The sequence below is a fragment of the Hippocampus guttulatus genome, chromosome 13 (genome assembly GCF_054856545.1).
Source record: "Hippocampus guttulatus isolate MCC_2025c chromosome 13, RoL_Hgut_1.0, whole genome shotgun sequence".
NCBI classification, from domain to species: domain Eukaryota; kingdom Metazoa; phylum Chordata; class Actinopteri; order Syngnathiformes; family Syngnathidae; genus Hippocampus; species Hippocampus guttulatus.
In genome coordinates, this window is record NC_141273.1 from 12,951,460 (window position 1) to 12,966,957 (window position 15,498).

A 15,498-nucleotide genomic window follows, 5' to 3' on the forward strand; every position below is an offset into this window, starting at 1 on the left:
TATGACGGTTTGTTGCATGTGTTGTGAAGGTGTAGAGCGGTGCAGCGACCACAGGATGTGTATGGGTGGAAAATCAATCGAAACAGGGCGGGGGGGTTCCTTTGCATTTTATTAAGATTTTTTCAAATTTTGTTATTTGATTGAAAATTGAATTTGGGGGACTTTTTGTGTTGATTAAACAATGACAGAACATTACCACCACGGTTGGAGCAACAAGAATTATTTTTTTAATTTTAGTTAGTGGGATTTTATTCCATTTTTAATATTTATAAATGCATAGTTCGGCAAGGCAGAGGAATCTACAAAATACCGTTCAGTAGAGTGCACTAGCAGCAGTATGTGAGCTCCAGAATACTCTAAAAAAGAAAGAAAATGTGCTCTAAAAAAGAAAGTAAAAGTGCAAGTGAAAATGACCACGTGAACGTAAAAGCACGTCCAATGTACCTAATAAAGTGGGCATTGCTTGTTAAAGTCATGACGTCACCCAAATCACTCAAACTGCTGACTACAATGTCCTGCAGTGTGTATTTGACACAGCGAAAAAAAACACCGCGACGATTTCAAGGCATTGAAATGTTTTTCTTTTCTTTTTTCCTAACTGAATAAACAGCTTCCCCTGGCGGCAGATAGTGGAGTTACACTCCTTGCCCAACCAACTTGCGCCTAACAGATTGGATCCATTCTGTCGAAATGTATTTTAATTTACTCAAAATTCGCATTATAATTTTCTCACCAATCAAAAGAATTTAACATGCTGATTCGGATGTGTATAGCCCGAAAATTGGGGATATAGCCCCATCTAGTGATATCAAGGATCTATTTATTGCACTCTTTATGATACAATACTGACATCTAGTGGTAAAATGAGCTCCATTCTATATGTAGCGCAACATACATGATGTATGTATGCAGTATTTGCAAGAACCATGAAAACATTGTTCATGTTATTAGATTGGTAGATACTGTACTCGGAGATTATATTTATGTCTGATTCTCATTTATATTTATTTCTTTATTCTTATTTATATTAATTTTCGAGAACTCGCAACCCTCACAGGGTTTGAGATTCAAACCCCAGAACTGTGGGGGAGACGTGCTGCAATTTTTGCCGTTTATTATTTGTGTCGTTTTGGGATTTTTTTTCACTCTGTAGAGTGATTTTAATGATTTGTTTCCAAATACAAGAAAAAAATAGTTTGAAGATAAGTGCTGAAAATGTGCAGAGAATGAGAATGCTAGCTTGCAAGCCTGCTAGCTTGCACTTTTACACAATTTTTTTCTAACTTTCCAGGGAAACTTACAGAGGGTTACAAAGGGTTCACCCCTAAAATACACGCACGTGAAAATTTTTGGTAATTTTGTTGGATCGTTTTTGCCTCCCAAAAAAAGTGTTTTATAATTCGAAAAAAATAACAACTAAAGTAATTCTTAGAATTGCCGATGGATGGTGGTGGTGAGTGTGGGCCATGTCATATGGCCTAGTGTGTGTGTGCGCGCGTGCGTGCGCGCGTGTGCGTGTGTGTGTGTGTGTTGGGGGGGGAGGGGTAATTTTCATTCAATATCTCCTCTGAGCCAATAAGCAAGAGTGCTGCCACTGCATGAATCCAATCATCACACCCAAACTCACCTCCTGCCAAGGGCCACAATAGCCTTTGTGTGTGCACGCTGACCCTTTTTCTCAAGCCATACACATTCATGTTAAATCGAATAGAGTGCGTGAGTTAATATGTAGCATTTCCTCCATTGCAGAAGATGTTCTCTTTGTATTTTGTTAGGTCTCTGTTGCTATTGTGTGTTCCATGTTGGTAGCTACGCACAATGGAGAACGTTTCAGAAGAAGGTGTATTAAATATGAGAATGACACAGTAGTAGTCGTGTGAATAGTATGACTATGCGAAATAGAATGTCATGGATTAATGCCATTGAAATGTATGGTTGGTTCGTGATTATCAGTATCTTCTTACACATACAGTATATTTTGCATCAAAATAGTTGTATTATATTATTTCTTGTTATATTCTCACCCAGTATTGTTATTTATTTTTTTATTCATGACATTCAATATTGATTTAATTTGAGATTTTATTTCTATTCTTTTGATTCTATTGATGCAGTTTATATGTACAGTAGTCTATATATTCTTGAACCATGCATGTATTATTTTGTATATTTCTTTTTAATCTAATCATCATTATCTTAATCATCATCATCATAATGTCTTTGGCATGGTTGTATGTTTGTTATTTTTGAGTAAGGACTGTAAGGATGTCATTTTGTCAGGATGTAAAGTAGGACAAACGTGATTTCTTTTGTCAAAAATGTTTTGCTTGGGTATTCAATGCATTTGATTTTTTTTCTAAATTTAGTTTTAAATTTGAGGTCTTAAACGTACAATTTTACATTTTAATGAACAATTCAAAACCCCTTGGTTTTGCTTTGGTAAAAAAATATTTTAACGTTATCTGATATGTAATACGTCAGTTCTGTGGTGCTCAATTTCCCCATTGTAAATACAGTACTGTACTGGAACAAAAAAGTGTATGGTAAACTACTATTATACAGACAACGTCCTTGCGAGAATTGACATATTACTTCTTCTTGTTCTTATCCTTTTTTTAAACAATAGTAAAGCTATGTTAATTATATTCTTCCTAAAAGTATTCACACGATCATTTTTCTTCGAGAACAACGTGTCCCCAAAGGAAACAAAAAGATTCTACTGTCTCTTTAAGAGGAACCACCTCCCCCTAGCCTCCTCCTTCGTGTCTACCCAACCGTTTTATGGAAATAAGGCGTACCGAGCGTGCCGCCGGCCAATCAGCGACGGGCTCCAACCGCGGGAGATCTAAATTTCGCGCGACGAAGTTTGGCGCTAAAAAGTCGAGCTTGTTCTCGTTGAATGGAGAAAGGAGCCTGGTGACTTCGGGGCGGACTGGGTCACACACTGACGCACTGAAGGGCTGAAAAAAAAGACGGAAGCACAGCTTCGCGGACCCTCGGTGGTCTTTTGAGCGAGCCCATGGACCTTTAAACACACTTTGGTGAACTTAGTTGTACATTCGAAGCCATGTTTGTCGGCTTGCGAGACGAGTTTTTGTGCACTTAACAGGATTCGTTCGCCTTTTGACTGACGTCACCACTCGGAACCAACTCGTTGTTGTTTCTTGCATGCCATTTGACTTTTAGAACGTGTTTTAACTCTAACTCGATATTATTTTGTATTGGCATTTGTTTGTTGATCGTATCGTTATCATTCATTTTGAAACGGGTCCTCTTTGCGGTACAATGATGCGCCTGCCCAAAGGCGTCTCCCCAGCGTCGGGACTTCCGTGCAGCCAACCCAAAATGAAGCTTGTGGCCGGCGAGTTCTTCAGCACTGGCCTGTCCAGCCCGCCCCTGAGCGCGGTACCGGTGGGCTACTTCAGCCAGATCTGCCCTAACACCGCCGTGGTGGAACAAAGAGTGCACAGCCTCTACTCGACCCCCCACGGACCTGACCAAAAGCCCATTAGATCGACCACCGGACGGCTGCCGGTAAGGAATCGAACAACAAACCCTGTGTGTGGGTGGAAAAATGTGGCCCTGGTATGCATGTTTTAATCGGTGTGTACGTGGGGAGACACAATAGAGTCAAACATATTTGAACCGGGCGCATACCAGAAAAATTAATACAGTATATGAGGAAATTGGATCAGTTAGTGTTGGGTGAACCGATACCTTGATAACAATCTTCCGATGCAGGAAAAAATATCAATATCACTTTTAGAAACGTTCTTCTTATTGTTGCTAGGTGAATCCATATGGAAGGATAGGCACCATGACACCAGCCTTCTCGATACATGATGACATATCATTGATAAAATCTATTATGATTGTTATATGTAGACGCACTGACTGCGTATACCACCAGCCAAACTGATACATGACACTTATATATATAGATATATGTAGATATATATAGATAGATAGGGAGTTAATAAAAGAGTAAATATATCAGTTACTATTGGGTAGAAAAATGGATATTGTGATATCAGCTTTCTTGACATAAAACAAAATATCGATCTGAACTTGTTTTCCTCATACATGCTACACTTTTCCCATTACAGGACAAAATGTAAACATTTACTAACTAACTCACTGTTGTCTCTCTTGGTTTATGTCACAAAAGTCAAAATGAAAAGGAAAACGAACTACTTTGTACAATGAAAAATACATAACTGCTATAACTTTAATGAGAGCACTGCAAATTGATGCTGCGCAAAATGGACGATGAGCTCGCTGCAGGTGGCCGTCCTGCCAGTTGCAGCGACGACTGAGTTTGGCGACCAATTATAGTTAGTTTTATAAAGGGTAAAATGTAGTTCCGTTTAGTTACCTTTTTTAAAAAATAATTCTTGTCTTTATTTTATTTCATTCACAAAATTATTTTTTCTATTTTAATTTTAGTTATTTCATTAGTTTTCATGAACTCTAATAACCCGCCTCCTAATCATTTGAGATCGGCGATACCAGACTTGGTATCATATCAGTTTGTAAATATCTCAACTCTACTCATTTGTATTTCTACAGCAAAGCGCATGAGAGAACATTCAACATGAACAATAATACAACAGAACACAGCATAAAACATCGACTGGCGTCCTCTATCCGACAGTCGCTAGTTGTTTCACGTTTTGTTTGTTTTTATTTCGTGATGACATTAGTAGGGCAGCTGGTCCACCTGTCTGCCTGTGTAACCTGTTCACCATAGGAGAGTTGTGGCAGGTTCAAAGGTCATAAAAGACAACTGCTATATTGGACAAGCACGACTCAAGGGGGGGACTAAATAAAGTCCAACGTGAACTGTATCACCCCACCCAACAACCTGCCCTCTACCAGCTGTTGTTTGTCAAATTTGGCCAAAGCTGCAAAGGTTAAGGGGGTGGCACGGTGGTTACGTCCAAATCTCATGCTGACCCACCCCTCGCCCTCGGGCTTGTCGTCGCGATTAGCTGCCGCAAGAGGATTAGTCCCCGAAGTACAGTGAAGGGGGGCCACCTGCCCACAGCCGCGATGTGTTCAGGTGTTCCTCGTATGATGGAACCCGCGAATGCATCTTTATTTTGGTGGATGATGACTCTATGTTTCTTGTATGGCACACCACATTATAACTATGGTGTATTCTGTGGTCCAGGGCGTGCAAATTGCATAGCCCTGAACTAGCGGCTGATAGTCTTTATTGTACGGTCTTCAGAAGCAGGCGGCGGGTTCCTGATGATAAGGACGCAATAGTCTTGGAGTGTTTTTGAACTGATTGTGGTCTTTGCCTCCCTCCCACACATGTTGTATGTGAATATACCGTATATGAAATGTAGTATGTGTTCCGATGAGCATGCACAAAATGTTATTAGAACTAATTAAAGAAAAAAAAAATTAACTGTATCATGACCAATGTGATTATAGATGCTTATTATATATACAATATCGTTCATCCCATATTGTGGTAATATTGATCCCATGTCCCCTGTTGATGAGATTGGCCGGCGACCATTCCAGGGTGTGACCCGCAGTACGTCCAAATTCTGTTGTGATTCCGGCAACTCAAGTGGTAATAGAATAATTTTAAATATGTATATCTTTTTTTATTTGACAAAAATACGCTCAGGATTTTCCCCCCCCAAATAATCTAATCGTACAAGAAAACAATTCTAATATGATGAGAATGCTTTATTTTTTTGAAAGTGTCATCTTCGGCAAATTTGTCGTATTGCATGAAAGAAAATTCCGTTGAAAATGACTCACAAATGTGCCTTTTGACACTTCTGTGATTGTTGCAACACATTGTCCAATTCCTCTTTGGCTTCTGTGTCCTCATGTGATACTTGACCACAGTGCCCGGAATCTTACAAATATTTAACTCGGCAGCAAGTTCGAAAGCAAGATATGTTTTTGCAAGCTACCGAAAGTAAAAAGACATCGAGTTTATTGTGTCAATAAGTTTGTAAAAGAAAGGTAATGTATGACTGAAGCTCCTGTTGAATCACGCTCACTGTAATAAAAGGCAATTCGTGTCAAGTCCCATTTATTTAGATAGCCCTTAATCACAAACGGTATCAAAGGACTTCACATGGCCACAGTTGACAAGTCGTCACGACATTCTCTGACCTTGGGCATGAAAAAAAAAACTCCCAAAACCCCATCTTGGGAAAGAAAATGAGAAACCTTGAGAAGGGGCCGCAGATGGGAGAGTCCCCCTTCCAGGATGACCAGGATGCAACATTTGACACAATATTGTACAGTGGTACCTCTACTTACGAAATTAATTGGCTCTGGAAGAAATTTCTGAACTAGAAAACTTCAAATTGTAACTCGGTTTGAAGTTTTCTAGTTCAGAAATTTAGTTGCGCTCTTCTGCTATATATTTTTATTTATTCATTTATTTTTGCATAGTTCTTTTTGATGTTTTTCACCATGTTATTCAATTTCTACTCCTACACAGAAGTTACAGTTCTTTGTCGACCAAGCTGCAGCATGGCTCCACGTTTTAGTAATATGTCAAACAAAAGTTCAAGAACAAAATTTGTTTTCGCCTTCAGCAGTGAAGAGTGACATTGATGTCCGCCGACTATGAAAATGGCCATGATATTCCCAATTACAGCTGTTATTGAAATTATGAAAATTCTTAATGTTGTATCTTGCACTTTTTTTTTTTTTTTTTAAATTTCCCACATCTCCGTTCAGCAGTGTTGGCCCAAATTTCTCGACACCACACAAGTAAGGTGTCAATACCAGTTCCATGACAAATTGATGCCAAAATGTGAACACTATTGCCGCAAATCAACACCGAAAGCATCAGACGAGGAGTGATCAGTCCAAAAGCTTTTTGGCATGAGTTGACATGAATTCAAGCACTGCCAAAGCAAGAAACCAGCACAAAACGGCAGATCCACCCAATGCTTTTTAAAAGAAACCACATTGACGATGTCTTTGGCAATGCCGCGATTGTTGTCCTTACACTGTGATTACAAGGGTGTGGTAGTCAGGTGGGGGATTGTGTACTAAAGTGTAGTTTTTTTGGGCGGGCGTTCTGTAACTTGCCCTCGGCTTGAATGGAATCTGGAATCATATACAAGCCTGACAGGAAATGTTTGCTGCAGGGGCTCGTGTTTTTTTTTTTTCATGTGACAACAGAGATTCTGCGACCGCGGTGGCAATTAGGCGGACAGATGAGCTCAGGGTGTTGCGTGATGCTGCTTGGGTCTAACGGCGCAAGCAGGCGGGGTGAGGTGGTGACAAAACGTGAAAGCTGTGATACTGCAACACTTGCAGATAAAGGACAAGGAGTGCAGTTTGCTCTTTTCCTCACTGGCTCTCTGACTCGCTGCGCAAACCACACATCAGCTAACCTCTCTTCTCTGTGTCATATTTAACAAAAGAGAGGTCTCAAATTGTATTGAGATTCTTAAATCTCACTTTGTCACACCTGTAGATATCACTCTGCAAACCCTTTACCAAGCCTCAAATATTTTTGAACATATCAAAGTATACCAAGACCAGATACAGTAATCCCTCATTTATGTTGGTTAATGGGGACCAAAACCACCCGCGATAAACGAAAATCCGCGAAGTAGCGACCAAATAAACATATACAGGTAAAAAAATAATAATCGTAGACGGTCCGCGAGAAGCTGCAAAACAACAGCGAGTCACATAGAGCAACATATACAGTACTGTACTCCATGTATACAGTATATTTAAAAAAAACACATTTTTATGAATATGTTTGAAAAAAATCCGCGATGCACTGAAGCCGCGATAAACGAACCGTGAAATAGCGAGGGATTACTGTACCTGCAAAACCTTTGGAAAGGTTTTCCTGTTTAGTAACGTTTTAAAATCATCTGTGGTCTGTTGTACCAATTAGCAAATGCTAAACTAACCTGGGAGGGTTCATCTCTCCAGCCTGGTAAAGCAAACAAACAAACAGAAAAACAGCACAGACCAGCATGGTTTTGTTTTACTATTACCGGCAGCAAAACAAAACAAAACAGCCAAGATTTTAACAGCCGAAACATTTGTCATTGGGCAAGCCGGTCAATGAACTGAGCCACAGCGTCCCAGTCGGACCAGCCTGCTGCTGGGGCCTTGCCAGGAGCTGGTGATTGCTTGTGACCAGCTGGTGTGGTCAGCTACCAGCAGAGCACCAACAGCATGATGGTGGCTGCGACTCAGTTGATAGAGTGAATTGCCCAGTAACCAAAAGGTTTGGTTGTTTCAATCTTTGCTGTTTTTGTTTTTTTTAAATTTATTGCTGGTCTTGCTATTTACACCAGCAAGACCAGCATGCTAGGCCAACATGAAAATTACAACATTCCTGCGACACAAATACATGTGTTATGATTCATCCTTATCCTTTTTAGCGGCAAATTTGCATCTCCGATTCATGCGCAGTCCTACTATCCAGAAAATATTGTACAAAATGTCTTCAAAGATTGTGATATCGTTATTGAGTCCATATTGACTACTCCTGCTGGTCGCATTTTTTTGAAAGCGGACTGCTTGAATTTAGCTTATCCGATACCCAGCTTTAAAAATGTTTCAAAACAGTTTCACGTTTTTTGAAGTACAGGAGCAGAATGAGTGCTTCCACTTTTACCAGTCTTCCCAGTACACAGTGTAAATACCTTATCCACCTCCTTTTTAATACTGTGTAATTTTTCTTTTGATTTTGTAAGACACTATTATAATTAGTTATTTGCCAAATTAGATGTTAATGTTGTTTCAAAAAAGTTTCTGGTCCTTCGTGTGTGTGTGTACTTTTTTTACTACATTAGTCCCATATGCTTACTATACATTCTGTATAGCTCCAGATGTCGCTGGCTAACAGGTGGACATGTCGCGCTTTAGCACGCTAGCACAATGGCGGCTTTCACTGTCCAACACGACTCGCCACTTTTCAAGTCCCTGGGATTGCCAGCTGTCTCGGATAATTAGGAACAAGTAGCTTCTGGGGCAAAGCGGAGGTCCGTCAAACTGCCAAGTTTTGACAGAGGAAGAAGATAGCACACCGCAAGGTGAGATGCTAAATGTTGGCAGCTGATGTCTTGTGGTGTGACAGCCTCCGCAGTAGTCTGTGGGATCTGTTCCAAAAAGCCCAAGCTTACGGTTGCGTGGAATTGTTTGTTGCCCCACAGTGCCATTTTGGCCTTCTGTCAAAGAAGGTTCCCAGCACGCGATCAAGGCTACCATCTTCATGCGATGTTTAAAGCCAATGTATAACCTGTCATGCAGGTTTGATAGCTAAGGCAGCATGTCCCAACCTTTATTTAAGCCAAAGCACCCATTTTAGATGAGACAAATCTTACACTACATCATCCAGCCGGAATGTCACAAAAAAGTACAAACAAAAAGTGTGAGGGTTATTTGAACACAAAGCTAATTTACAGGCACACACATTTATTTTTTTTCTCCTACCATCTAATGGAGGAGCGTTTCATTCTTGTGCCTGTCATCATATGTCTGTAACGCTGATGGAAAAAAAAGATATATTTGTAATTAATGAATCATTTTGAGACACATTACTGAAAGATATCATCACACGAAAGACTACAACTTATTTTTTGTTCTGTAATAAATAATATTATTAGGAAAAAGTGTTATTTTAAACTTTCCCCCCGCCCCCATAACATTACAACTATTCACGGGGATAGTGACCAAAGTCAGCCGTGGATAGCCACAAGATGGCGCCAAAGCAATCGTTTTATATTATCAATGGCTTTGGCCTGAGCACAAAAAAGCGAATAGGTTAGTTTTCCGCACATAACAGAGGATAGGTTCCCCCCAAAATCATCAGTACTGTAATTGTAACACATTATTTTCCCTCAAAGAATACAAAATCTTGACTTACCAACATTTTTGTAACATTGCGCGTTTATTCTTTTTTACTAAAAAAAACAAAACTTTTCTTTCTTTAATCCTTTCAGTAACATTACGGCAATTTTCAGAAAATGTTTTTCCTTATAAACCTCCTAGTTTTTTGTTTGTATTGCAAAGTCATTCTCCAAAAATCTTCCGAATACTAAGATTTCTTTCTCAATTTTCTTGTCATTTTACAACATTGTAACTTTTTGCTTTTCTCAAAATGTTAAGACTTGATGTTCACGTGAAAAAAATCACACAGTCCTCTTAATCTTATGACTTTTTCATATTCTCTTACAAATCTATCTTCTGGAAAAATATTGTTTCAGTGTTTGACACTTTTCTGTAACAAATGCAACTTTTCCAGTGTCATGATTTTTCATGTAACGTTGTGAGTTTACTCTGCAAAAAAAAAATTTTTTTTACAGACTTCTTACAGAATCATGATTTCATACTTTGCTTTTATGTACGTTTGTTTTTGCAGATGTTTCAAGTCGATATTGTTTTCGTAAATCACCTCTATGGTGCCGCATCAGTGTCTTAAATTCTGAATGCATGAAAGAAATGCATGCGAGTGCTTTTCGGGGGTGGGGGTGAGTCTTCTGAGGATTTCTGGCGTTCTGTAGGCGGTGAGTTGAGAGATGATTAAACTCCCCGCCCTCTCTTCCACCCCCCCCCCCCCCGCCTCCCCACCCTCCTTGTCCAAGCAGCCCGTCTTGAATTGCTTGGGAAAGTGTGAGGGGATGCTTTGTTTCCCGCACTTGAGAGCTGTTGGCACATTTATGACGGGCCTCTTTTGTGGCACACGTTTATTATGTAACACTGAACTGGCACTGATTCAGAGTCACTGCGGTTTGTTCTGCAGGAAGGCTGTGACTACGTAGTACGCCATAGACTTGAAGGGATTGTTCCTGCTTTTGTCTTGTATATTCTTAAGTGGAACTGTAAATGATCTCCTCTTTCTTCAGGCCAAAAGGAAGTTGGATCTTGAAGATCCGGTTTTCCTCCCCGAATTCTGTACCCCAAAAGGCAAAGGTGGCATTGCAGCAAGTCCAAGAAGTAGGAACACACAACTTAAAATGAAAAATGTACATTTTTATTGGAAGTTACAACTGATTTTTAAATATTTTTTCTTCCCGTTTAGCTCCAAAGTCACCGGGCGAGCGGACGAGGTACGACACCTCGCTGGGCCTGCTGACCAAGAAGTTTGTCGGCCTCATCGCCGAGTCGCCCGATGGCGTCCTGGACCTGAACTGGGCCACGGAGGTGCTGGAGGTCCAAAAGAGGCGGATCTACGACATTACCAATGTTCTGGAGGGAGTCCAGCTCATCCGGAAAAAGTCAAAGAACAACATCCAGTGGCTGTAAGTTGGGACTGATCAGTTTTGTCCAAATCATTTGAATACATTTATTTCGAGGTCCTCTTCCCATGTATATATATTTTTTATAATCAGGAGACCTTGGAAACAATTATTCAAAACAATACTCAAAACCAACTAAAAACTATTATTAAAAATCCCAAACTATTCCAACCCCGCTGGGAACGGGAAAATAAAAAGCATCAATTGTGTTGTTGTCACAAGGGTTGGAGATGTGTTTGAAGGCGGCACCAGCGGAGGAGGGAAGGCCCGAGCGTTGCAGAAAGAACTCAAAGACTTGGAGCGAGCCGAGCAATCGCTGGACGAGCTCATCCACTGCAGCAGCGCGCAGCTCAAACAGCTCACCGAGCACAAAGACAACCAAAGATATCCTTCACAAAACAACAACTCGATCCTCCTCTGGGAGATCTTTTGAGTGTTTTCGTCTTTGTTTACCGTTTCCCTTTAACCCGATACTTGCACGCTGGGCTACGTGACGTACCAAGACATCCGCTTCATCGGCAGCTTCCGAGAGGAGACGGTGATTGCCATCAAGGCACCCTCCGAGACCCAACTGGAAGTGCCAGACGTGTCGGGGGTGAGGACGCGTCTGTTGTTTGACTCTTTACAACCTGCTGCTCGTCTCCTTCTCACCTTAATGATTCTGTCTTAACGCGTGACTTGGCTTTTGGCTCGGGGTTTTCGGGCTCAAAACAAATATATTTCTTAAAAAATTGATATTTGTATATCTGAATGTTTTGAACTCTTGTTTTCATGTCTGGGATGTTTTGAGCAGAATACAGCAAAAAATATGTTGGAAAACCAAATGTATGAAAACAAGGGTTTATGACAATCCATGTTCCACTGTACTTCCTTAACACAATTACTATTTTCCAATTAGTCTTAACCATCTAATCAAAATAAATCTTTAATAAAATGTCGATCAGTGACTAACGTTGATTTTCTTTTTTCAATTGTCAGGGCTCGTTACAGATCTATTTGAAGAGTAAGAATGGTCCCATAGAAGTGTACCTATGTCCAGAGGAGGGTCTCAAAAATGCCTGTGCGGTTAAAAGCTCGGTCACACCAGAAAAGCCCACTGCAGAACCAGCGAGCCTCAGCAACAACAAAGAAGAGTCTGTTGAAGGTAAGTTTGGACTTTTTCCTGGTTCCGTTCTTTGAAATTCGGGTGAGAAGCCAAGGTTAGGGTTTTAAATTAGGATTGGAAGCCTGGGTTGGGGTTTTCAAACAATGGCTAAGGTTTTAGATTAAGTTTTCATAGCATAGATCGAGAGTTGGTTCATCTATAATCATTCCACATCAACTCATTCAGGACCAGTGAATTCTGGGCCAAGTCTGAAAAGACGTTTAAAAACGTCTTTGGGAGTGAATGAGTTAACAGTATACCAAATAAATATAACGTGGGGACTTGACTTACAAGTTTAACTCGTTCAGTGACCAAACTTGCAAATGAAGGCACTTGTATCGCAAATCATATTTGACCGTTATAACCAGTTTGTGACTGAACAGTGTTTGTCATGTAAAACTTACTGCAAAGAGTCACACCAAAGAGTGAATAGATGATTTTAATTTAGAAGTTGAAGCAACATAATGGCACACACACACACACACACACACACATACATGGCACACACACATGCATGGCACACATGCACGCACACACACTACTAAATACTACTACTACTATTCTTTGATTGGGTAGTTTCTGTGGTTAGCCTTGAAAGATCAGTCAGAATGCTTTAAATTGGCCAGCACTCAATAGGTTATCTATTTTTGAAAACGGATGGCATTGAAAAGCGTTTCTAACACCACGATGTCAGTGCTATTCGTTGGCCCATCTTTTGCTTTTGAACTGTGTGTTAGCATTAAGCTAGCAAATTTTCATATGAGGAAACGGTATGCGGTTGTTTTGAATGAGCGTGAAATTCTCTATTTTATGTTTAGTTTGACAGTAGACTTCCACTGTGAGCGGCAATAAACGGCAGCCAATCTGCTACTTGTTGCCACCATCTCGCGCTCGTGTTTTGAATTTCAAATCAAAGAACAGAATTTGTCAAGTGACAGCTCAGTTGCAAAAACACGCAAGTTCAAGTGCCGCTGTCATTGACTATCCGCAGCCCTACTTAAATGTCAGGTTCCAAAATATTGATCCACTTGCCGCATTTCCCATGAAACATTTTGGACATTCTTTCATTATCCCGCCCAAAACAAACGCAGCGTGCATGTCCACAGCGGCCGCTTCAACCTCCACTTCCTCCGCTCTGCTGGACGTGGAGCATCTGCTGGGTTTGCCTCCCAGCTTGCTTCAGATGACCGAAGACCAACTACCTGGCACGTCCTTCCCCACCGACCCCAGCGAAGGTGGCGGCACCCCATTCGTTAGCTTCTCCCCACATCTGGACCATAGCGACTACCTGTGGAGCCTGGAGGATGGCGAGGGTGTGTCCGAATTCTTCAACACGTACGACCTCAATGATCTCTTGTAAAGGTGATGGAACTTTTGGGGGAAATAATGACAGTATGAAGCCCTGTTTGACCCACTCCTCCAAAAAGTGTTGTGGAGATGCGATAGGTTGGTTGGTATGTGGTGAAGTCCTGCTAAAAATCAGACCAAAAGGCTATGAAACAAATGTATGGCTCATACGTTGCACTTACAGGCCAGAACATGACGTATACATCTTAAATTTTGGTCATATTTTTATGAAGTAACATGAAGTAAATTAAGGATCTATTTAATTGGCTGTGTTTGTATTTCATGTAGGCATCAAAACAGCACTGCTGTTGTTTATTATTTTAAGAGAAATACCCCTCAAAGGATCTCAATCAATCATTTCATATAATTGATGAAACGGAGAGGAAGATGGCACGTTTAACTCAGGAATTATAGCTCACCCTTTGATTTGCCCCAACAAGTCTTGCCAGTCTTTGGCCCGCAGGGGGCAGTATTGGTGCCCGTTAGCTTTAAGAGACCGTTGCAAAGCTTTACACTAGGTTGGAATCACTGGAAAGGACTTAAGGTAAAGCCATAACACAGCACCGAACGCTCAAAAAAATGGTCATCTGCAGTTGTTTGTTAGCAATGTTAAGTATCATTAACCAGGTGCTTAAGTGTCGCTCATGCGGAGCCAATTATAAAGAGGGACTGCCTTCTTATTTATTTGGAAGCTTAGATTCCAAATTAGCTTGAAATTGATGTGGACTTACTAATGCAAAATTACTATTGTATTTCTGAGGAGGTCGTTTTTATGCTTCTTTGCGTTCAAATGTGTGGGGGTTTTTTTCCTCCACTGTTCGTAAATGTAATATTTGCTCTGGTTGCTATTGTTTGGGCTTTTAGAAATAAGCTAACTGTCCTGTCCTAACAAAACTTGAAAGTGTGCATTTGGGTGTGAAATATTTTTTTTTTTTTTTTTTTATCCACATGAGAAAAAGGTCTTATACATTGTGTGCCTGAGTGATTTTGTTTTATTCCCATTTTTTTCTTTATTTTACTATGTAGATTCAGAAAATTTGTGGTAATTTCAATCAGCATTATTGATTTTCTTTGTGCTATTTGTACATAGAGGATTTTGTATTTATACCTATTTTTGCTGAATTGTTTTCATACAGGCATTTTTTGTACTACATGCAGCACTTAATATTTTTGTAATATTGTGGGGTTTTTTGTTGAGAAAATGGAAATAAATAAACAATGAAGCCATTATTCCTCATAGTTAAAGTTGCCAAACAGTGTGTCACATCTACAGTCTTTTCCATGCAGCGGTGTTTCCATTCAAGACCCCTAAAGATTCCATCCATCCATTTTCTGGTCCGCTTACCATCACAAGGGTCGCGAGCGTGCTGCAGCTTATCGCAGCTGTCTTCGAGCATTTGGTGGGGGACACCCTGAACCGTTTGCCAGCCAATCACAGGGCACACAGAGACGAACAACCATATGCGCTCACATTCACACCTAGGGACAATTTACAGTGACCCATTAATCTGCCATGCATGTTTTTGGAATGTGGGAAGAAACCGGATTACTCAGAGAAAACCCACGGGGAGAACATGCAAACTCCACACAGGAAGGCCGGAGCCGGAATCGAACTGTGCACCTCTGCATTGTGAGGCTAACACGCTGACCAGTCGAACACCGCGCCGCCCCGCCCCCCTCCCCCCTGAAGATTATTGATCTAATTAGGAGTGACACTGAGAGAAAAGTTGGACATGGTGTGTCCACAGC

At 40.6% G+C, this 15,498-nt stretch overlaps 1 protein-coding gene across 2 annotated transcripts; it reads left to right on the plus strand.

Moving 5' to 3' along the window:
• Positions 1-2,913: 2,913 nt before the first annotated feature.
• On the plus strand, positions 2,914-14,981 carry e2f2 (E2F transcription factor 2). 2 transcript variants are annotated; one of them, XM_086127464.1, is made up of 7 exons: positions 2,914-3,534; positions 10,866-10,956; positions 11,042-11,261; positions 11,481-11,642; positions 11,739-11,853; positions 12,237-12,402; positions 13,494-14,981. In XM_086127464.1, exons 1-7 carry the CDS (start codon positions 3,286-3,288, stop codon positions 13,760-13,762), a joined length of 1,272 nt encoding a protein of 423 aa, XP_085983590.1. In that variant the 5' UTR covers positions 2,914-3,285; the 3' UTR covers positions 13,763-14,981. The 2 variants fall into 2 exon arrangements, with proteins under 2 accessions (XP_085983590.1, XP_085983591.1); XM_086127465.1 differs by having other exon boundaries at positions 13,509-14,981.
• Positions 14,982-15,498: the final 517 nt, after the last annotated feature.